A 24,133-nucleotide genomic window follows, 5' to 3' on the forward strand; every position below is an offset into this window, starting at 1 on the left:
AATTAATTTAAGCATAATTATTCCACCATGTAGGATGTCTCTGAGAATCATTGGCAGTTTAAGTTATGATAATGCATATTTTACATTTCTTCTGTTCAAATAAGAAATATCCACAGACAAACGCACCCATTGCTTGCACATTGTTTTTAATGGCTGGTTTAAAGCAGCTGTATGTGAGAATTGGTATTTTTTGCTTCTAGACCCTCCCTACAGGTGAACCGTTATCTTAAAATAATTGTCAAATAATGTTGCTTTAAAAGGCTTTCTGGTATATCTGATTCTAAACCCATTGGGCTGGTGTGAGCTTTTGGGTTGATGCTGATATCTGTAAAATATATTTTTCATATACACATGTGCACATGATGCATGTCATCGCCGTCCAATGATAATCAATTATTTTTAGTTTACTACATAATTTCAACATGCAAGCTATCTCATACACTATGCCAACATATCTTGATTAACGGACCACTCTCCAAAATGATCTGAAATAAATTAATTTTACACTGACTTCTATTGAAAGTTAAGATGGTTTATCTCTGTCCCATAAAGTTTGCTTGTTTTTTAATTGGACAGTGATGATATGCAGAAAAAGCTACTTGCTACTTTTACCTGTGACATTTAAAGCAATACAGATATGATTGGGATATCATCTGATATTTATCCCTGTTTTCTTTTTAGTGTTACTAAACTAGTTAATAATCAAAATAATTAACTGGTTAATAGTACTATCAAAAATAAAGCACTGTTCTGAGTATGAGCTGAACTTTGGGCTGTGTATGGGCAAGAACCTTGTGTTGCAACATGCATCACGATACAGGGATTCAATATATTATGATAAATATAGCAATTTTATAAACATTTTTATGTAGTCAGAACAGCTGGATCTGAAGATAGAAGAGTACAGCACTGTTATCAAGAGGTCAGGGGTTGAACACTACACAAAATCAACCAAAATATCCCTGCACACTGTGTATTCTGTGATGTAATAAAGAAGAGCATTAGATATGTATGTAGGTACAGTCTGGCCTGCTGGGCTAGTGCTATGCTCCCACATAATACAGTCTGTTAATAGAATTTAAGCCTTCACTCAGAGCTGAAATGGAGCTGTGATGATGAGCTGAAGCTGCAATGTGGTCACCCACAGTGTTCTCGCCCTGGTTTCCGTGTCAGCCACACCCTTCCACGGAAGCTTTTCTTTGTTTTTTTTTGTTTCAGGTAATGAGTGTGTTGCATAATTACAAAACAAGTAAAGCAGCTCAGTTTTAGCAATGATGTGTTTACAGTGTAATCACTGTGTAAAAAGATAGGTACTAAAGACCTGTTTGCCTTCAAAAGAGTAGGTTTAAATCATCATTGATATCTAACCCTAACCACAAGCTGTTTATTTAACTGACATAAATTAGAGGGACGCAACACTTAATCATAAACCATAAATTCAGGTGTTTGTAATTCAATCCACAATAGTATACAAAAACAAGCACATAGCCATGCAGATCGCCACAAAAAACTATTACAGATCATCTGAAGTTACAGTGCTGAGAAGCATAGTGCAAAGAGTCAGAGCCAACACTCAGCTTTGTTAATCTTCGTGCAGAGTACCACACCTGCTGTTAGAGCTGTTTAGGGAGAACCGAATCCATACTAACGTGAATAGATTTAGTTGGGGTCTTATAGACAGCTGGAATTTTCAGGACAGCTTCATTAATGCGACTGCCCACGGTTCAAATGGGAGAGGTGGCGCTTGATGCTATAGACATGCCCTATGTATGGTGCAGGTACTGAGAGAAGCAGCTAAAGAGACCCAATACAAATATCCCAGTCACTACAGACTTACTTATGTTTGAATAAATTAAAGGCAAAATTAAATTTGTCTTCTTTTTTGTAAACATTAAGATCTGAAAAATATGACTCAATATGAAATCATCAGACCCAAGTGATTTGTGATCCATTACAACTTAGGGCTCTTAGAGGTGTAGTGTGTATGTATCCCACTACTTTTGTCCATATATTGCGTCACAATTCAGATTCAGTGGCACTGTAAAGTCAGTGTTGAAGCACGTTGAGCTGCAAATGCTCTTGGTAGCTCAGGAAGCATTTTGAAGATGTCACCAGCAGCCTTGCTTGCTAAGAGGGATCAAAATGGAGGATCCGGCTCTCTGAAGCCGGCCAGCTTTTGGCAGGCCCTCTCTCACATGATGTCACCTCCAGAATGAGGCCTGTTTTCTCTTAGCTTAGAAGTATGAGAGAGAAAGAGAAAGAGAGAGAGCGAGAGAGGTGGAAAGGGAGCGAAAGGAGGAGGGAGTAAACCAAAGATAAAGCGAACACAGAGAGAAAAAGAGAGCAAGCTTGAAAGAGTGAGAGAGAGAGTGAGCGAGTGAGTGAGTGAGAGAAGGCTAATACTAAGTCATGTGACAGCTCTCTGATGCAACATGCTGTAAGTTCTTCAGTTCAGAGCTTGCACTCCTGCTCTTCTGGACTCAGTCAGTGGACCTGCACATTTTTACATACATTACATCAGTTTTTAATATTAATTATTACTAATAATTATAAAAAAATATTATTTGCAAAATAATTTCTTCCAATCAGCATAGCACACACTCATACTGAAACTGTACTGTTTGTTGTATTGTTATTGTTATGATAAATACATTGTAAGTAAGTTATTATTGGTAGAAGAATTATTAAAAATTAGACGCATTAGGCAACTGTCTATTTTCATGTCTCACATCTGTGTCATTTAAATAGCAGTGGTGCTTGTGAACATATCTACGGAGATCTATTTAAAATGAGAAATCTGTTCAGGTAAATTTGTGCCATGTTGCTATCTTGGGAAAAACACAGGTGCGCCACTGACTGATTTAAACCCTGGCAACAGTCAACAGTCAGACATTCATTGCCCAACACGTGTACACTCTTGCTTGTTATGCACACGTAGACGCTGTGCAATTGGAATAGTATTGTAAATCTGCTAGAGCGAACCTGGCTCTTAAAGGGAATGTCACGAAACATGCTGATTGATTTATTTTACCTTATGCGAAAAACAAACCTATGATAAATTAAGAGAATTAGTACATGCCTTTTGCATGTTTTGATACGCACAAGGCGTACTTTTCCCGTCCTTATGATGGCAAAAATACACTAACATGCCATAAATCAAGCTGTGCCGTGCACCTTTGATGACATGTCTGAAGATCGCTAAAACAGGGCTCATGGTGTTTAAGCTCCCCAAGGGGGTGCTAAATTAAACTAGGTGGAGCAAAGTGCAGCTTTGATGACTTTAATGACTTTTTAAATAATTGAAAACAAATCTAGATTAGACTTTTTTTCCTGTTCTTTCTTCATTTGTAACTGTGAAGTCCAACTTGTGGCATTAATTGTTCACCATTCCATCCCTGCTAAACATTAAAAGGAAATGCCTCAGGTTGAGGGGATTAAAATATGTGTTTTGCTCGACTGCAAACCAATACATTACATCTTCCTTAACAATAAAGCATGTCTCGTTTTAGAAGTATGTATAAATTGTTCACTCATCTTTTTCCAGGCAACCCGTATCATATTCTGCCTTTAAGGCCTGACAGTAAACAGGATTCTCTGGCTTTAGCCTCCATTTCAAACAGTCAGCAACTTCCTCATCAGCTCAAGACTGTGAGATTTCTGTCCCTACTGTCAAACTGACCCTGAGGCAATGTACTGTATCCTCCAGCGTTAGAGCAGCGTGCTGATCAGGTTTCATCTGCCACAAACCTTAGCAAATGCTAAGAGAACAGAGAAGTGTTTGTGCATTGTTTGGCAGAACACAATGAGAGCTGTCTACTCCACTTATCTCCTCACAGGTACAAAGTTCACAGGAGATTAGCGAATCAGCTGTCACTGCAGATAAATTAGTTTTATTACCAGTTCATGTCTGAAAGAAAATACCGGGGTCTGTAAGTGACCGTGACCGCCAGCAGTTGATGAAGGCCAGGTGTGAAGCTGTGTCAGTTTTTGTTCAATATTCTTTTGGATAGTGCTGCTATACAATACACTATAGCAAAATGTAATATATGACAATATTTTGTTACACTTCTACTCAGCAACTGAGGTAAATATATAAAAGCTAGGGATGTCTCAATGACATTTTTGCCCCTAAATCGAAATCCTTTGATTTTAAGTATCTGCCGATACTGCATTGCAGTAAAATAAGAAAGAACACATCCAAGTTGTCCCTGAAGTTTATTTCTTATTTTAAATTATTATTGAAACAACAGTATAAAAACATATCATTTTTATCACAAAATACGAAATACACAAGTAATAAATAGCCACAAAAATTTATTTTTATTTAAATACACATCTGTTAAATAAACAAACAAAAAATGTCACATGACAACAATTCTGTGATTTATCATTTAAGATCATGATATTTTTTTTATGCAGATCTGTTTTTGGGAGGGCGGCTGTAATAATAGTGTAGTGTGGTTTAGGACTAGATTTAGACTAGACTTTTTTTACCCTGTTATAATATCTATATTATAATATAGTGAAGTTTTATGTTTAAATTAGAGTATTGTAATGTGCTGAGTAGCTGAGAGCACCTGTGATTCTTCAGCACAGTGATGTTGTGTGTCAACAGTTTGGAGGAAAACGAAGCGTGGATGAAAGTAGCAAATGGCTCCATAGGTACCATGCTGGATTAGCCTCTGTACTGATCAGCCATAAATCAGAGTTGATAAACAGCGTAAGCGGCCACGAACACACTCACAAAATGAGGCGTTTGTGTGATCGCAGCATGGGCATTTTCAGTGTGTGCATGCAACAGAGTCTATAATGAACTCATGGAGTAAAAAAGCAAAATTACATTTTTGACAAATCTGTGATCCAGATCTTTTCCACCCAATTCTGATCCTTTAAAAATTACGTGTTTGCACCCTGATTGGATTGGGGACATCCCTGATAAAGGACTAAAGTAACTGAACAGCTGCTTTGTCAATAACTATTAGCTTCATAATGCTGCAACCTGTGCTGTAAGCTATGGATGAAGCACCCATGACCCATATGAAAACCTTAAGCTGTATGATGTTGCCAAGTAAAGTTCAGATTGATGTTGGGAAGTGAAGAGACAACGTGAGAACCTCATATATGTTCCATTTTCATTTCTTTCTATATTATTTAACTTACTAAGTAAGTAAGTCAAAGTAAGAGTTTCTGATGTTTTGCTGTAACTGCAGATAAAGTAGGTTTTATCTGGGGCCTGTAAGTCACCGTGACCGGCAGCGGTTAAAGAAGGCCAGGTGTAAAGGTGTGTGTGTGTGTGTGTGAATGACAGGTGTGTGTATGTGTTGTCAGGTCCGTTCTTCGGTTCCTTTTTTGTATGAAAAAGAATGTCTTTTAAAAACAATATCTTTTGTGAATCATTTACTCTGGCTTGGATGTTTAATGATACAGCTACTGTACTAGAGGGCTCCTTAGAGTCTGAACATTTCTGAAAACAACAAACATGTGAGCGAGTGTTAATGAGTTTGTGATAATGTACTTGCTATAACATAGTGAGGCAGTGGTGTAATGAGCTGTAAGTTATTTTAAATGGTGTGAAAAGTCATTACCTTGGTTTGCAGTTTAAATCAAACCAACTTTTTTCTTTTTTTCCCCCAGTATTTTCTGCTATTGGCTTATATACACTGGCTTTGTATCAGTATGGTGTTTGCTTATTTCTGGAATTATTCTGGCAACATGCTCCAAGAATGTAGAAGCCTATTAGCATTGTGGCTTTAACAAGGCTAAGCTTTGCTGTTAGCATTGCTTACTTTATATAGGCCATCTGCCTGTCACCAACTATCAGTGAGTAATCCAGCTGGAAAAAACTGTTAGCATCCCAACTAACGTGCTCAAGATCAAATTATTACCAATTCATGTTTTTTTTCTCTAATATTTTCTTGCCACTTGTTTTCCATTTATTTGTTGCAATACTGTTTGTTGTGTGTGTGTGTGGTGATCCTCCACACTAGCTAATGTTCAGAACTAGCTACTCATTTTTAGGTTAAAGTCTGACCACACATGCCTGTTGTTTTTAATAGCATGATCTGCCTTTGACAAGCAATGATTTATTCAGCTAAATTTATTATTTTTTCTTCCATCTTCTCGTGTTATCTCATATATCCATCAGTGATGATTTCTCATTTATGGCCATTTTGTGTGTTTTTTTTCCACTGCAGTCTCTGAAAAATGGCAGCGGTACAGAGGTTTTTCAACTCCACCATGCCCTTTTCCGATGCCAAAGACCAGCAAAAGATAGTTGGTTGTCACTACCCCATGCCAGAACCACATGCAGCAGGCACCGCTGGCAAAAACGAGCTCCATAAGCAGATTCTTGGTACAGCCCTTTTGAAGGCCATCTATCAAGGAACAGCCAAGCAAGTGGGAACGGGGTCTCTGGGGACAGAGAAGTCATCCTTTATTGCCCAGGCAGAGTGTGAGTACCAAAGTATTGGTGTAAAAGAAGACCCAGTTTAAGGTCTAATCACATTTCTCTTTTATATCCCTACCGCTTGTTTTTAAGTGTAATCCTCCCTCTTAAAATTGGGACCATCCTTTAAACACTCGACTAAAGTAGGATTGGGCCCAAGTGTTGATGCTGACAGACTGTTAATCCAGTAACATTAACAAAAATCCTCCTCCTCTTTGTATTACAGGTGAATCTCAGGACTCGCAGGAATTCTGCCCTAACACCAGGTAAAGGCCTGATGGACATCTATCTAATTTACTATAAAACATACAGTAAACACGCTCTGTGGACTACGTGTTCATATTTCTTACGGTCCTTTTCCATTTCTCTTTAGACTCCAAAATAACATCTACAGTGAAGTCAGCACTTCCCTCTCTTGCACTCAGAGGTCAGCCAGTCGCCGGCGGCCGCGGAAAAAGCGTCGAAAGAGGCGACGGAGGCAGGGGGAGAGGGAGGGTCAGCGGCCGGATGAAGAGAGGGAGAGAGTGAGAGAGAGGAGACTGACTGGAGTGCCAGAACAGGACAGTGGAGAGGTGAGATCAGCTTTAATATATATATATATATATATAGCATTTTAAGTATAAAGTAAATTCACACAATTTGAAAACAAAGGGAGAAGTTTGAAAGCAGCATGACTGACCTGTGTTTTGTCCTGTCTTTTCTTTGCTTCAGGTGGGACAGTGTATCTACAGCAGTCAAAGCAGCAGCTCTTACAGCAGTACCAGTAGCAGCAGCAGCAGAAGCAGTGCTGTTAGCACAGAGAGCCTGTCTGTGCAGGAGACAGCTCAGCCTCACCACAACCTTCACAGCACACCCCTTTCCTCCCCACACTGCCCACACTGGAGGCCCCTCCAGACACAGCCGTCCTGTGACCTCTATGGCCAGGAGTGTCAAAGTTCGGTTGACTCGTCTCTGGTCAGTGAGACAGAGTGCCAGCTGGCTGTCCAGGGTCTCCGAAACTACGTCACAAACGCTGAAAGATGCTACGCACCAGCTTTCGCCAGAGAAATGGTCAAAGAAGAGGAGGAGAGACAGCAGCAGCAGGAGGAGGCGGAGGATGAGGAGGAAGGGTGGGAGGAAAATGACACAAACGAAGGGATTCTCTTCGAAAAGGTGATTTTTTTCCCCCATTAATTTAGTGGTTAAATAATTCATAAGAACTATAAATAAATAAATAATTTAAGAAATGCTGGGAAAAGCTATTTTCTTTTAGCCTAGCATCTCTAAAGAGCAAAAGCCGTAGTCACAGTGTTTGGTTGGTGTAGCATTCTGTATTGCCATAACTAGCAGTCTGGACATGATGTGCTGCTCTCTAGTATCAACAGCAGCATATTCTCCTAAAGTTGCCAGCAGCTTTTATTGTTTCCCAATTTTAAGTAGAGCGTTCTAATGTGGTTTATTTGGTCAATTTTTGTGAGTGCTTAAATAAGAATGAGTCAAAACTTTGATGTAACAGTTTTAGTGTTTTGTAATTGCCACATTTCCCAGCACTATTTTGGTTCTGCTGGATGTTCTTTAGAAGGAGAAACAACATTAAGGGTTGAGGTCACAAGAATTCAAAATGACATTTCAAAATGATCATCCATGGTAATCGAGTTAATGCTATAGATAGGACAAGTACAGATTGGGTTGAAAAGCTGTAAAGGCTTATATTATCCACCAATTGTGATAGATTTTTCAGTAACTACTAGTAAGTAACTAGTAACTACTAATATTCTATTATGATGCAGAGGCCTGCAATGTGATTATTAAATGATTATCAATGCATCTTGTTGCATATTTTTCTTTTATGCAGAACTTCTTTTTCCTTGTTGCATGAGTACTTGCTACTTTCAAAGAAAAGTATCTAATAATTCATAATAATTCACGATATTTAATGGGCTTTATGACACTGTTTTTATTTTCTTGGAAAAAAGCCTAATTATTTAAATTAATAAAATGATTAATACAAACATTTTGGATTAATGTTGTTAGGGTGATATTAAAACCAGCTACAAAGAAAGCAGAAACCATATACTAGTGTAATGTATATATGGAGCTGGTTTTAATGTTATGGCTGACCTTTGTTTGATCTGCGCATGAATGAAGTATTTAATAGCAAAGTGTATAATATAGCTCTTTTTAATGTATTATAGTATCTCAGTTTTAATGCTTTGCAAATGAGAATATTGTAATGTGCTGAGTTACTGAGTGAGGGACACACAGACAAGTTTGGGACGTTATGAGGAAAATGTGAGATCAAACTAAATGCGTATTAGAAGGTCAAATGTGTACATGTCTGTATACATTTTTGACATTTGTGAATCGATTAAGAATCATCCACGTCCAAATCGAGATTTATCCAAGAATCTAAAGTTTTCCTCACCCCTAGTGCTTACTATAAAACGAATATAACATGTTCAGTGTAGAGTCCTTACAGGTTTAAATAGGGTTAAAGAATTGCTTTGTACATTTTTCACACTCTGCTGAAAACATACAACATTACATGCGTTTAACGCAGCGCATTCTCTACATCATACCGAAAGAGGAATGGTCAACTAGTGAAACACATCAATCGCATCAGCTCTCATTGTTGTGAGAGTCACAAGCTGATATGACTACATACATGACTGCACAGCCGAACAATCCGACACGCTCGCGCTTTGGCTACCTGTTTCACGCCATGAAGGAATGAGTCAACGTACAGTAGTCACAGTAAAACAGAGAGAGAGTGAAACATACATCTATAAAAACATCTTGAGTTAATACAGGCACCACACATGCATGTTTTCAGCAGCTACAAGTTGTCTTTGTGGCTTCTGATTTCCTGTTTTTCAGTGCTTAGAAGTTTCATGTTTACCTCAGTAGCCTACTTCTGCTTACGGGAGTTTCCTCTCACACACAAACATACACACATGCATTCACTCACTCACACACGCTCGCACACAGACCACACACACGAACATTCGTAGAACTGTGTGTTCACTCTCTGCAAGTGTAAACCAAACATATAGCCTCTACTTTCAGCACTGACATGAGCTGTGGTTTTATCAGCGTGCAGTCGCAGTGAAACACACTTTTGAGGGATGCTTTTATTGAACTGTTTGATGCACCGCTTTTACTGTTGCTTTTACAAGCTGTAGTCTATCTCTTCCATTCACTACCTGCACCAAGTGATGGGGGCCCCGGAGCACCTGCGTAAAAGACGCATCCTGCTCCTGAACAGAAACATGGCAAAAAAACTGTTGCTAAATAAACAATAGCTACTGAATAATGAGCAGTTACTGAATAACTAAATTAATTGTAATTGTAATTAAGAGTAATTGGCAGTAACTGAATAAATTATAGTAGCTACTGAATAATTAGCAGTTACTTAATTATTTATGGTAGCTATTGAAAAATAACAGTTACTAAATTAATTTATTAGCTACTGAACAGTTAGTTACTGAATAATTATAAGTTACCAAATAATCCATACATACTAAATAATTAGCAGTTAGTGAATGATTCATATCCGAATAATTGGCAGTTTCTGAAACATTTTGCATTAGCTACTAAATATTTAGTAGTTATAAATATTTTGGAAACTTTAGTAGTTACTGAATATTTTTGATAAGCTACTGAATATTTAGTAGTTACTGAATAATTTATAGTAGCTGCTGAAACTTTAGTAGTTACTAAATAATTTTGATTAGCTACTGAATATTTAGTAGTTACAGAATAATTTATAGTAGCTACTAAAACTTTAGTAGATAATAAATAAGTTTGAAAAAATTTACCTACTGAATGTTTATTATTTACTCAATAATTTATAGTTGCTACCGAATATTTAGTAGTTACTGAATCATTATCATTTAGTATTTACTGAATAATTCATAGTTGCTACTATATATTTAGTAGTTACTGAATATTTTTTATAAGCTACTGATTATTTACTAGTTACAAAATAATGTTTATTAGCTACTGAATATTAATCAGTTACTGAATAATTCATACTGAATAAATAGCTGTTTCTGAATAAACTATTTTTGGCTAATTAGCAGTAACCATAATTATCAGTTGCTAAATAATTTATACTAAAGAATTAGCAGTTCTGAAATAATTTAGATTAGCTAGTGAATAATACACACTTATTTATTATAGCTTGTAAATAATAAGCAGTTGCTGAATAGTTGATTGTAAGTAACTGCTAAGTAATGTATTCTGAATAATTAGTGACCGCTGAATAAATAACATTTACTAAACAGTGTATACTGAATTATAAGCAGTACTAATATTACTAATATTTACTAATTGGCATTTACTAAATATTATGTTATGTTATAAAATTAAAACAGTGGGTTTCGATGGGTTAAAGCTAACAGTAAGCGTGTGTTTTTTACCTTCTCGTTCATTCCTCTCTCTTTCTCTCTGTGTGTTTTTGTAGAAACTCAATCCCAAAAACTATGAATATCGGGAGGGGACGGATTATGAAGTTTATGGTTTGATAAAGCAAGGCTCATATGGAGACGTGTACAGCATCAGGGACAAATCCAGTGGCTTCATCTGCGCTGCCAAAAAGGTAACTGTGAATGTTTGTGTTCTGTACAGTGTGTGTGTGTGTGTGTGTGTGAGTGATTATCTTACCGTTGCCTCTTTGTGTTTGTCAGGTGCCATTAAAGGGATTCAGTTCTGAGGAGGTGGGCTCGTGGAGTGCCCTCAAAGCTCCTCATGTGGTGGAACTCTTTGGATTTGTGCGAGAAGGTGCATCTGTGATTCTTTTTATGGATCGTAAACCTGGTGAGAAAATACACACAAACACACACATTGTGCATTAATACATGTTAGAGAAGGCACGATATGCTTCTTCTTTTATTGTTTACACTCTGCAATAAAATGTGGATCATCTGCAAACACACTCAGGAGGCATTGTGATTGAATTAAAGTCAAGTAACTTCAACTGTACCATATTTGAACGTGGTCAGAAACCCTTTTGTTTACCAATACAGATGATCAACCACAGCTAGCAATATGACACCTCAGACTGTTCCCACTGTTCCCATATCCCAAAATATATTATCCAGATATTATTTCAAGATGTTAATTAATAATACTTTATTTTTATATAGCGCTTTTCTAAAACCCAAAGACGCTTACAGTCATCATTTGTGAAAACAAATAGAAACATTACACAACAAGTGGTGACAGACAATCAACATAGTACGAGAACAGACAGCAGGGATAAGTGGTATAGTACATTAAACAGAGGGAATTACCCCTAAGAGACTAATTCTATATATTTATTTATGAATACTGTACAGGAGGAAATAAATAACCAGTTTTATGAACATAACCAGTTATATGAACATGATAGCAAATGTATGCCAAACTAGACTTTAAAATATACAATTTCTCAATTTAGCATGATACTTAGCTAATTATCCAACTATTTAATGGTTGGCATCACGTGACTCTGAAAGAATCTCTGTAAAATGTCAGTGATATGTTATCAGCGACCTGTGACACACCATATTAGATCATTGCTGTCTCTATTTTGTATAAAACAGACTCTTACAACCAGTACAAATCCCTGTCAAATCCCTGTCGGTTCCGTTTAAGTGGACCTCAGTTTATTCAGTTTATTCTGTAATTCCACTCTTATCCCTCAGGCTGTCTGGGGCAGTTGCTAAAGGAGAGGGGCCGTCTGCCTGAGGATCTCTCCCTGCACTACCTGCACCAAGTGTTGGGGGCGCTGGAACATCTGCATAAGAGGCGCATCCTGCACCTGGACATCAAAGGTAGGCTACAGAAAAGTAGCATTTTCCAGGTTCAAAGAGTTTAAAATGACACTGGCAGAGGCCATGTTTGGTAATAGAACAGTTTTGGAACATCTGAGTAAGTGAAAAGTGTTGTTGTGAGATGGACTGCGTTCACTTTGAAACCAAGTAGCTGTCAGTTTATAAACGGTTCATTCTGAAGAGGTGTGACCAGTCACAACTGACATAGTATGAAACTTTGAAACAGTAATATTTAATGACATTGTATAGCTCCTGCTGGTTTAAACTGTCACAATTACCTTTTTAAGCTTAAACTCAAATAAGTAAAAGTATTCATAAATCTCATTGAGCTAAATCACAGAAATCTTATTGCTCTTCAAGAGATGCTCTCTATCCAACCTGGCTGAGCTTAAGCTATTTTGCAAAGAAGAATGGAGCAAAAATCTCAGTCTCTAGATTTGGAAAGCTGGTACAGACATGCCTCAATTGCAATTGCAGGTGTAATTACAGTGAAAGGTGGCTGCATTAAGTATTGATATAGTAGGGGTGAATACTGTTGCACTTTTCTGATTTTTATTTGATTAAAAATTTTAAAAATGAAAATGTATAATTTTCATTCCACTCACAATTATCTGCTACTTTGTGTTAATCTAACACTTAAAAGCTCAAAAAATACATTTAAGTTTGTGGTTAAAACATTTAGGGGGAATTAATACTTTGCAAGCCATTGTAGCATCAGACAGAATAAGCTGTGCGTGTTTGAGTTCAGAGTTAATAAGACTTAGGTTCAGAAATGTAATAGATATTTTAGCATAAATAAATATTTTATTACTTTCTGAACTTAACAGTATAGCAATAATAATAATTAAAAAAACGCTAATAAATAATAAAATCGCTAATACATCACCAGGCTCTGTTAAATGCATGAATTATGTGAAGGAAATTACCATATGAATTTTGTGTTAGTGCTGTCAGCATCAATAAAAATATTATTTTAAAATATGATATAAAGTCTGTTTGGGTCAATTAATCTTGCAATAAATTATGAATTGTTATTACTACAATGAAATTGTGAACTGAAGTGTTGTGGTGAGTAAAGTAGTGGATGTTATTAGAGCAAACAGTCACTTGCTCTTCAGCTTCAGCAGCTGTTTTATTCTGTGGCTTGCTTTTTGGTTTTATGGCTCTTCAGAGGAATAGGGTGAGGCTCAGAGAATGCAGCACCTGTGGTGAAGGAGGTGTGTGTGTGTGTGTGTGTGTGTGTGTGAGAGAGAGAGAAAGAGTGAGTGACTGAGTGAGGCCAGGGTTGGGAATTTCCCAGAGTGACTCATGAAACACAGAGCAACAGGGGGGAGGGGGAGTGGAAGGGAAAAAGAAAGACATTGACGGTCAGAAGAAAACGAATGTGGAGAAGTCGAGAGGTCATTGTTGTCGAGAGGTCATTGTCCTAAAAGAAACAAAAGCAGGTTTCTGTAGAATGAACGTATAATTTCAAGGGAAACATTTAGAACTATGACAGTGTTTCAGGAAGAGACGAGACAGTAGATTCTGCTGCGTCTGTCCTCCACACTGCCCCCTGGTGTTTGGTTTGAGGAGAAGAGATAATGATGAGTCTGGGCTGTTTGTGTGGGCCATCAGATTCAAATTGTAGCTCTGGTCACGATGTGGAAACCGAAAGGACGTTTCTCACCCTTCTTGTCTCTGCACCCTTCCTGGAACACACTGCTGCCCAAACAGTTAATCAGCTTTCTGGGAAGAGCCAGTCTGCCTGGCAGTTGGCTTCATTAGAATAATCCGGCAAATATCTTTAACCTGCCTGTTCGTACACGTCCTTTGTGGGTCAGTCACACCACAAAACACTGTGTGACTTTTTGAGCTTTGCTAATGGCCTTGGAGGAACTTTATGAACTTTTACCTCTGGAACCTGTGTTAGTTAAACAGGAACATAAAAAATGTATTTGAGTTGCTAGGGTTAAAACTAGTGGTGTTAGTCATTAAATAAAAAAAAAAAAAAAAACATTGGAAATTGGAATAGTTTTTTTTTTTTAACAATTTAATGATTAATCGTGATTAATACTGATTAATCACTCATTCTTCTTAAGACTAAAGCCTTTAATAATTGATAATTAAATGTCAATCAAACAATTAATATAAGAGTGGCAAGTTGCCATTATATTTATAGTACCATCGTCAGTTACTTATAAAGGAAATTGTATTAATCACATTCATTGTAAATGAATCTCACTCATTCTTCTTAGACTAAAGCCATTACCAAAGGATAAATAAAATAATGAATGTAAGATTGGCAAATGTTAATAGTAGTGTCGTCAGCCGCTTATAAATCAACCGTTTTCTGTGATTAATCGTGATTAATAGTGATTAATCACACTCATTCTTCTTAAGACTAAAGCCTTTAATAAAGAATAATTCATTGTAAGTAAAAGAATGAATGTAAGACTGGCAAATGTCAGTTAGGACAATTTATTAATACTAGGAAATTGTATTAGTCAGAATAATTATGATAGCTATTAATTGCAATTAATAGAACATAATCTATTATTTCTTAAGACTAAAGCATTTAATAATGGATAAATAAAGGTGTGAGAGCCATACTGACAGGTTTTCACATGTGATTCATTGTTAAGAGGTGACAAAAACCAGATCAAAAATGTCATGGATGTACACAAACATCTTTCAGTTCATTAAATTTGGTTTCAGTTCTTCAGTTGGCACCATGTTGTGACCTTTTTGAGTTAATCTGCATGTGTGTGTGTTTTCTTGTGTTTGCAGTTGATAATGTGTTGCTGTCTGAAGATGGGAAAGATGCGTTCCTTTGTGACTTTGGAGAGTCAGAGCGATTAGACCATCATGGATTCAGTCCTTACAAAGGTAAACACACTGATATTAGTAGACCCTTTGAATGTAAATCTCATTGGAAAGTGAAAAATTAATACAATGTGTGTGTGCATGCAGGTCTGAAGGGTACAGAGACACACATGGCTCCTGAAGTGGCACGCGGAGACCAGCGCTGCGCCAAGGCGGACGTGTGGAGCAGCTGCTGCATGCTTCTGCACATGCTCAATGGCTGCCAGCCCTGGATCCGATACTACTCCCACCCTCTTTGTCTGAAGGTAGGGTTGACTGGACACATTTTGGTACTTTAGCACATGCATAGAAGATGCAGAAGATGTTCTCCTTCTTCTGCATTGTTAGCTCTCCCTTTTTTTGGAACTGGGCTCCCCACATGCACATGCATTTTTGGACAAGCTGATAGATCTGGAACTGTCACTGAAAGCAAAAGAAAGAAGTATGTGGACCTCTGGGAGACTGCAATAATAAAATGTGATATAAGATTTTAAACAAATATATGATGTGGGTTAAGACAAGACAACCACATTTACCCAGTGTTGCTTACGCACAGTGTTGCATAGTTGTCGTAAGTGTTGTTCTGTCTACGTCACCAAAGTCACAGTGCAGTAGCTTGAAGAAGCTGCAGTAGGGACTTTGTTTTGCCTATAAATCTAATTTACTACAGTAAAACTACAGACAATAATCATGCTTCAGTAAAGTAATGTAAAAAAAAAAGGCTGTGTAAAATGTAAATGATTATAAATAAAAAACAGAATCCATAATAAAGTCAAAAGATATGATGGTGAAAATCTAGAGAAATTCCTGTGTATATGTGTGACAAGAACAATGGTCAATATAGTGGATGCTGTTGACGCTGCTCTGCATTAAAAACAGGAATGGTTTCATGTTTACCCAGGAAAGGAAAAGAACCACTTCTGCTTTCAAAGGTTATTCGACTTCTCAATTTTCAATACTCGATTAATGGTTCTTTTTTTACGTGATGGCATAATAGATCCATTTTTATCACAAGATTAACCATGTGAACCATGAACCATGTTTGCGAGATATGATTGTGTAGGACATTTATGTTCATCAATTGAAGATTCCTTAGCCCCTTCAAAAGTTCTTTACACTTAACCAGCTAACAGAAAACAGGATATGAACATTTAGGTAATGTTTTGAAAGAGTTCCGGGAATGTTTGTCTGTAATGTTACAGAAATAATGTTCCAGTAATGTTCTGAAAACATGCAACCTAATAAAGGTTTGCATCACAACATTAATAGTTTTACTACTAACTAGGGGTGTGCCATATCGTATCGTATGTAATAATATCGCCAAAAAAACACATCACAGTACTACTTTTTTTTTGCTGTTTTTAGCAAATCAAAAATTCACACTGTTCTAATTTCCCATTATATATCTAATAGAGACAGATGATATCTGTCTAGTATTATTTATTTAATTTTACTTTAATCCTGGATATATGGAGATATTTGCAGTGCATTATTAGTACCATGACATTCTGGATCATTAACTTCTGTTAAAAATCTGATAAAATTATTAGTTATCCATATCATATTGCATGCAATAATACAATTCTAAATAATTTTTCAAATGCAGTGTTTTGTCATATCGCCAAAAGTATCGTTATTGTGAAAATACCATGAAATATCGTGATATTATTTTAGAGCCATATTGCCCACCCCTACTACTAACATTATGTAAATGTTAAAAGAAACAAAATTAAAGATAAAAACACTCACAAGTGACTTTGCAGCAACATTATCAGAATGTTTAAAAACGTTTAATAAAAGCATTCTAAGAACAACCAGAAAAGATGCTGGTGATCTTCGAGCCCTCAGGGAGCACTGCATTCAACACTGGCATGGTTCTGTACTAGACACCAGTGCATCGTGGCTTGCTGCATACCTCATACAGCTTCAGAACCTCAAAACCACAAAAAGACATCTGTTTGAGATGAAGAAACAGTTTGTTAGGATTAGTATTGTCCTTTGTGAGGCTTTGGTGTTTTTGGTAATGTCGGGTGCTTGTCTTACACTATTTGAACTGGAATTTGTAAAGCAGATTTTTTGGTCAGAGAATTATTCATCTCAATGCTTTCTCTTGTGTGTTACTGCAGATAGCCGAAGAGCCGCCACCCCTAAGGGAGATCCCGGCTGACTGCAGCTCATATACTGCTGACGCCATTAAACGAGGACTGCAGAAAGACCCGAGCCAAAGATCTTCGGCCAAGGATCTCAGACTGCTAACAGCCAAAGCACTTAAACAATGTGAGAATACAAAACTCTCTGTACCATGCACACACATTGTCAAGTCTGCATTGTTGTCCGTTTATTTTCTTTACTGAATGTTGACTTGTTGTGCATGTTGCTACAGTGGGAGGTCTTCGTAGCCCTGCGAAGGGAGGAGCCTATCAGAAACCAATAGAGAAGCCAGAGAGGCGTGATGCCGCCCCTCTCTCCCGTAGCTCTGTGCAGCAGTGGATGGGCTCAGAGCAAAAGCGGAGAGAGGGGGCTGGAGTGAGGGAAGGGCTGGAGAACACGAGCACCAGTGACGACGAACCAGAGGAGGTGGTCAGTGAAGAGGAGGAGCCAGAGGAGGAGGAAGATGACGGTGATGAAGAACAAGAGGATAGAATAAATAGAAGAAATAAGAGATGTCCTCCTCAAGCTTCAACGCTCTATATCCACCCTCCAAACCCAGAACCCAGTGAACTCACCGAGCAGGAGCTCCAGCTACGCAAACTTGAGAGGGGTTGGTATTTATATTAATTACTATATAGTACTATAAAGAAGGGTTGGTTCTTTATCTCATGAAAAGGGCAGAACCCTTTTTTCTTTAAGTAATAATTTACATAATTTACATATACATCGTCATCCTCACGTGGCACTGCATTAAAAACAGGCATGGTTTCATGTTTAACCAGGAAAATAAAATAACCACTTCTGCATTCAAAAGGTTATTTGACTTCATAAGTTTTGATACTTAATTAATGGTTCTTTTAGAGATGGCATGTAAAATACATTTGTTACAATGTTTGGTTTCTTAAAGAACCATGTTTGCAAGATATAAGAGTGTATAGGACATTCAAATTAATTAAGTAAAGGGTCCTTAGCCGTTTCAAACGTTCTTCACACTCATCCAGCTAACAGAGAACCGAGAACAGATGTTTTGAAAGAGTTCCAAGAATGTTAGTCTGTAATTTTCCATAAATAATGTTCCAGGAACTTTCTGAAAATGTGTGACCTAATAATGGTTTGCATTACATCGCTACTGTAAGATTTATTTTCACATAATGTTCCGAGCTAGATGAATAGCTTCGCTACTAACATTATGTAAAGGAACATTCGCAGAAATAAAGGTAAAAATATGGACACAAGTGGTGTTGCAGCGACATTATCAAAATGTTAAAAACGTTTAGTTAAAGTATTTTAATAACATCCAGAAAACTGTCAATATAATGGATGCTGGCGATCTTCTGGCCCGCAGGTAGCACTGCATCCAGCACAGGCATGGTCCTGTACTAGACTTCATTGCATACTACATTTCTGCACACCTCATACAGCTTCAGGAACCACAAAAGTACATTTGTTTGAGATGAATAACAGTTTGTTAGGATTAGTATTGTCCTTTATCAGTATTCCAATGACTTTTGACTTTTGAGGACAAAAACAGGATAAATCACTGTTTTTGGGCTAATCTGGTCTGTAGCGATTGACTTTGCTGTAGAAAGTTGGAGACCTCTGTGCACTATGCTCCTCAGCATTCGCTTACCCTGATCTGTCATTTTACATTGACCAAGCATGACAAAGCATTGCTTTTGTTCCCAGTCGCTTCCACTTTGTTATAAATTAGTGACAATTGGCTGAGGAATACTTAGTAGTGAGGAAATTTCGTGACTGGACTTGTTGCACAGGAACAGGCATTCTATCATGGTACCACGCTGGAATTCACTGAGCTCCTGATAGTGCCACAGTCTGCATGTCTAGGTGCTTGATTTTATACACCTGAGACCATGGAAGAGACTGATATACTGCTCTTGTTTTTTCTTCTGTAGATTTCTTCCTAAGTAGCCTGTCTCAGCCTCACTCCGCTGAACTACAGGAACAGCTCCTGTCCTGCCTGGGCAGTGACTGCCCCTCTGCCAGAGAGCCATGGGAAAAGAAGGTAAACACACACTGTATACTCCTCCTGTTAGCAGCACACTGAGCTACTACTGTGCAGTGTGAGAAGCTGATACACATCTCCCAGCCGCATTTAAGGATCAGTTACTCAGAATAGGTGACAAATGACAGTAAGGCGATTGTTCACTGGAAGTTCAAGTTATTCTGCATGTTTTGTTGTTTTCCCAGCTGCTGCCAGAAAGCAGTAGGAGGGTTCATTTCACATGATGCATGATGCCTTTCAGTATAAATCATCGTTTCCTGTAGTGGAAAAGTTAAAGGTTAAAATATTGTGTAGTAGCTTAATTTTCGAAAGTTCACGATACTGGTTTTTACTGTGAAACTTAAACTTCCTCATATTGTGTTTTACATTCTGCTGTTCACACTAAACAACAACTCGTAGTTCTGCATTCCCACTGACCATCAAATGACTGCACTTCCTCAAACGTTCAGTTCTCGGCTCTCGGCTGGTTGTTGTTTTTAGGTTGGCGATTTTGCATACGGATACTCTAGTTACTCTCTCACTAATCATTTCCTCCTCCTTCCTTTCAGGATTCGGGACGCTGGTCCGTCGGCCCTGGCGATGACCTCAGCTCAGGTGTGTTCTCCTACAACAGCCAATCGGACGGCCAGAGCTTCAGCATGGACTGGCTTGTTCCAGCCCATCAGCCTCCGCCCCGCTGCTTTGAGGGTAAGTGGCCAACACTCTGATGAGGGGTCATATTTTAACATTTAGTGTTTAGGCTAGGCCTGTACTATTTAACCTGTGGGCTGTGGCCATCCAGTGGACAGCAGTGGTACTGCTAGGCGTCTATTGGAATAAAATCTTAAAAAAAAAAAAAAAAAAAATCAGTTAAATAAACTTAAGGTGAGTAAGGACCTGTAAAGTTAATCAAATATTGTCAAATATAAAGAGTAGGTTGACGTGCTGTTTCCATGATTTGAAACTGAAACTTATGTGACAAACAATAAACAGAATAAAGAATAAAATAACATTGCTCTTCTCCTAAATGAGCTGCTGGCATACCTTCACAACATGGACACGCCCCTAAATCACTCTGGTGCGCTATAGGTCGCTAAAATAGGGCCCTTGGTTATAAACTGAAACGGACAAGGGACACCTGGGGATAATAACGAAAGGGCTGAGCTACAAATGAGACACAGGCTGGAACACTAATGCCTAGGCAGAAACAAAACAGAGATATGAGCTGGAAAAAAACAGCAGACAAATGACGAAGACAGACCAAGAAATTTGGCATTAATATACTTATGCTACTACTGTTATTAATAATAAACACAATAATTATTATTGACTACTACTACACTGTTCAAAGCCCAGCCGAAACACAAAAGCATAACAGAAGGACATACAATGATTAAAAGCACTGATAAAATACAAATAATAATAGTTCTAATAGTTCCCTAAGCATCAATGAGGAATATTTCATGCTAAGGTGTTTTTTCTCTATTTACAGGAGTTGATGTTTGCATCAGGGATTTTAACGGACGCTGCTTCCGTATCCGTGAAACACCCCGGGTGAAAGTGGGCCACATTGCTGTAGGAATCAGTGATCAGGTATGTAAAGAGTGCCAGGGCTCTTCCACATGTTTTCCAGTGTTGTGTGATATAATGCGTGTGCTGATCTGTGTGTGCGTGTGTGTCTTTATCTCTAATAGATCTCCGAGAATGTGTTCAGTCTGCAGGGTGAGGACGGTTCTCTGGTGCCTCATGATAAGGAAGTGCAGGAAACGGGCCTTTTCCTGCGCTGCGTCCCCGCCCCAGACTGTAGCCACGCCCCCTGCTGCAGACGAGCTCCAAGCTGCAGACACCCCCCCTGCTGCAAAACACCATGGAGCTGGAGAGTACGCGATGGAGTGCTGGAGAGCAAAGATTGATTTCTGATTGATTGACTCTGTAAAGCCTGCACTTCTTCTATTCCCACTTTACGCACTAAAGCTCTGTCTCTTATATAAAAAATAAATATGTCTTTATATAGATTAAAAAAGTGTATACAGGGTTTATACCACTGATAACATCTGTTTGTCTAATGCATGCCTAAATCACACTTGCTCTAATGTTGGTAAATATCTCAAATATAAAAAATAGACCTGGGACCGGATTCACAAATGCATCTTAAGAAATAAATTTCAACTTATTAATTAACTTTTAAAGAAAAATTATAAGATAAATGATTATTTTAATCTCAAAAAAGGTCCAAGAACTAATTTAGATTCTTCAAACGAGACACGGACGGAGACACTAATAACTAGGTGGGGCTAGACAAGGGCGGAGACAAGGGATGAGGAAAAAAAAAGTCAAAACAAAATAGAGGCATGTACTGTAAAATATACTTCTTCAACTGCTATTAACAGTAGTAAAAAAAAACATATTTTTCTTAAGAAATTAATTCTTATTGCTTATTATTTAACTTAATACTTAAGAAAAAAAGGTATTTTTTAATCTCAAAAAAGTCAGAGAACAATTCAGATCCTTATAAATAATTTATATTAATAATTATAATTAAAAAACAAAAACAAATCTTACAATAGTTTCACACTAATTTTAGACCTAGTTGGCACCTGATCACATTACTGACTAATATGTGGATTATTTTCAAGATTTTCAGCACATGCATCTCTGTTTAGTCAGACTGAAATAATGTGAAATTGCTGTGGGGCAATACAAATTCATACAAATTCACTCACTGCACCACAATTATTTCTGGCGTTTTGGTTATACTGGGAGAAATTAAATGGTTGTTAAATATATTTTGGAGAGATGGATGTGTTTACACTGCAGTAACATGCGGTTCAGATGCGTCTCAGACCACCTCCTGAAGTGGTTTGACTAATCAGAATTAAATATATGTTTGTTAACACTTTATGCGGTTCAGTATAATATGAACTCTTTATAGTTCTATATTATAAATGCAATTCATTTTTAGCTCTTGGTTACTAAATGTTTTGAATGTGTAATATGATTTCGGGTTTTCATCCATTTTGCACAGATTTACCTGAATATTAAACCATTCAAAATGTTATTGCACATTATTTAAGATAAGATGTAAAATGCAGCAATACAATTATACCTTATAAACTTCTATATCTGAAAACGATACAAAGGGTCTCAAGAAAATCTTAAGAAAATAATTACAAATTGCATTTCTGCATACATTCCTATGAAGTGTATATATTATCTTAAGAGCCATTGTATTTGCATTTTCTTAGGGAGGTTTTTGTGAATCCAGTCCCTGTTTAATGCTGTCCTGTTCTCCTGTTTCTGGTTGATTCACCAAATTGTACACTTACATGTAAAAATGTGACTTTTTACACATATTTCAAGTTTTTCAAACATTCCATAAAATTGTTGTGTATTATAAGAAAGTTTACACTGTGTGCTAATAAGGTTTGAATGTTGTTTACAGATTTACATGTTTTAAAACCATCCTTATGACTCAGCTTAAGTTAACTCCTAATCACACACCCATCAGTCAATCACAGTAATTATACACCATTTCTTGCTGCAGCATAGAGCCATATATAGTCATTTCTACTGTAGTGTGCTACTCTTTTCTTAACCACTGCTAATTACTGCTACCCCCTCCTACAGCCACCATGAGCATGACTGTGAGAATAAAAGCTGTGATTTCATACCAATTCCCAGCTGTGTGATTCATTTTTTTGCTGAAGCCGATTGTTCAGAAATGTAACTCAGCAACTCATAAATCTGTGTATAAGAGAAATGGCATGCGTCTCAGGACAGTTAATGTTCTATTAATTAAGGGATGTTGTTAAAACAATGGCTATGTTCAGACTGCCAGCCCAAATCCAAATGACAAATAAAGATTGTATCTAGATTGATTACAGATCAATAATGAATATCTAAAACAAAAAACACACGTAATGATTTTTGTAAAACACATTCAAACCAAATTGCAGGTGGTCGGATTTGTACAGATGTGATTCATTCTGGAAGCTCTGGATGCTCAAACCTATATAAGCCAATTTCCCCTCATAATAATGAGACATGATTTATAATTGTGAGATACTAAATCATAATAATCAGATAATGAGATGCTATAGCTCACGAGAGAGAAGCACATAGCTCATGCGTAAAAGCACACTGCAAAAAAAAAATCTTAGCAAGTGAAATTTTCTAAATTTAAGGCAATAAATCTTATTTTCTTTTCTTTTCTATTTTCTTTTTGTCTTACTAAGCATTGTGTAAGTGTTTGACTATTTTGCTTATTTTAGGGATAATTATCTTCATCATTCTTACTTAGAATTTGTACCTTATTTTAAGTCATTTGAACTCAAAATAAGCACAATCAAGCAGCAATCAAGTTATTCTGATTCTTGTGACTTTTTTGCTTGATTTAGGTGTTACTTCACTCATTTTGAGACTTTGCCATTGCTTTTTGTAAGAAATCTTACTAAGAAAATGTTGCTTACCCCATTGGCAGATTTTTGCTTAATATACATATATTTGTCTTAATTTGCATATATTTTGTCTAGTTTTTGCCAATGGATTTTTTGCAGTGCAAAAAGACACATGAATTCTGACTGCTCACATTTATGTTGCATGTCTATGGATCGGATACGTACCTGATTTAGGACCACATATGGAAGTGGCTCAGATCTGATTAAAAAAAAAAAACGTATTTGGCACGTTTACACAGCCATGAAAAAATCAGATCTGAGCCACATTGACCGAAAAATCAGATTTGAGTCACTCCAGCCTGGTAATGTTAACTTAGTCTTATCTCAATAAAAAATCTCAATGATTTAGTTTCCCATAATTATGACAGTAACTCGTAATTATAACTAAGTATCTTAGTATCTCAATTATAACAGTATCTCAACGACTTAGTATCCCATA

The 24,133-nt window shown here is 37.2% G+C and overlaps 1 protein-coding gene across 2 annotated transcripts in view; it reads left to right on the forward strand.

Annotated features, from left to right (window-relative positions):
• Window positions 1-22,911, forward strand: part of map3k14a (mitogen-activated protein kinase kinase kinase 14a) — a 32,908-nt gene extending 9,997 nt beyond the window's left edge. For both annotated transcript variants that reach the window (XM_007229937.4, XM_007229938.4), the window contains exons 2-16: window positions 6,195-6,451; window positions 6,672-6,711; window positions 6,819-7,017; window positions 7,157-7,597; window positions 10,890-11,024; window positions 11,113-11,242; window positions 12,112-12,240; window positions 15,010-15,108; window positions 15,193-15,350; window positions 17,211-17,361; window positions 17,468-17,845; window positions 19,149-19,258; window positions 19,807-19,945; window positions 20,730-20,830; window positions 20,932-22,911. In XM_007229937.4, the coding sequence (XP_007229999.2) occupies window positions 6,205-6,451; window positions 6,672-6,711; window positions 6,819-7,017; window positions 7,157-7,597; window positions 10,890-11,024; window positions 11,113-11,242; window positions 12,112-12,240; window positions 15,010-15,108; window positions 15,193-15,350; window positions 17,211-17,361; window positions 17,468-17,845; window positions 19,149-19,258; window positions 19,807-19,945; window positions 20,730-20,830; window positions 20,932-21,150 (2,676 nt within the window). In that variant the 5' untranslated portion in view covers window positions 6,195-6,204 and the 3' untranslated portion in view covers window positions 21,151-22,911. The remainder of the gene's footprint in view (window positions 1-6,194; window positions 6,452-6,671; window positions 6,712-6,818; window positions 7,018-7,156; window positions 7,598-10,889; window positions 11,025-11,112; window positions 11,243-12,111; window positions 12,241-15,009; window positions 15,109-15,192; window positions 15,351-17,210; window positions 17,362-17,467; window positions 17,846-19,148; window positions 19,259-19,806; window positions 19,946-20,729; window positions 20,831-20,931) is intronic.
• Window positions 22,912-24,133: the final 1,222 nt, after the last annotated feature.

The sequence above is a fragment of the Astyanax mexicanus genome, chromosome 19 (assembly GCF_023375975.1).
Source record: "Astyanax mexicanus isolate ESR-SI-001 chromosome 19, AstMex3_surface, whole genome shotgun sequence".
Classification (NCBI taxonomy): domain Eukaryota; kingdom Metazoa; phylum Chordata; class Actinopteri; order Characiformes; family Acestrorhamphidae; genus Astyanax; species Astyanax mexicanus.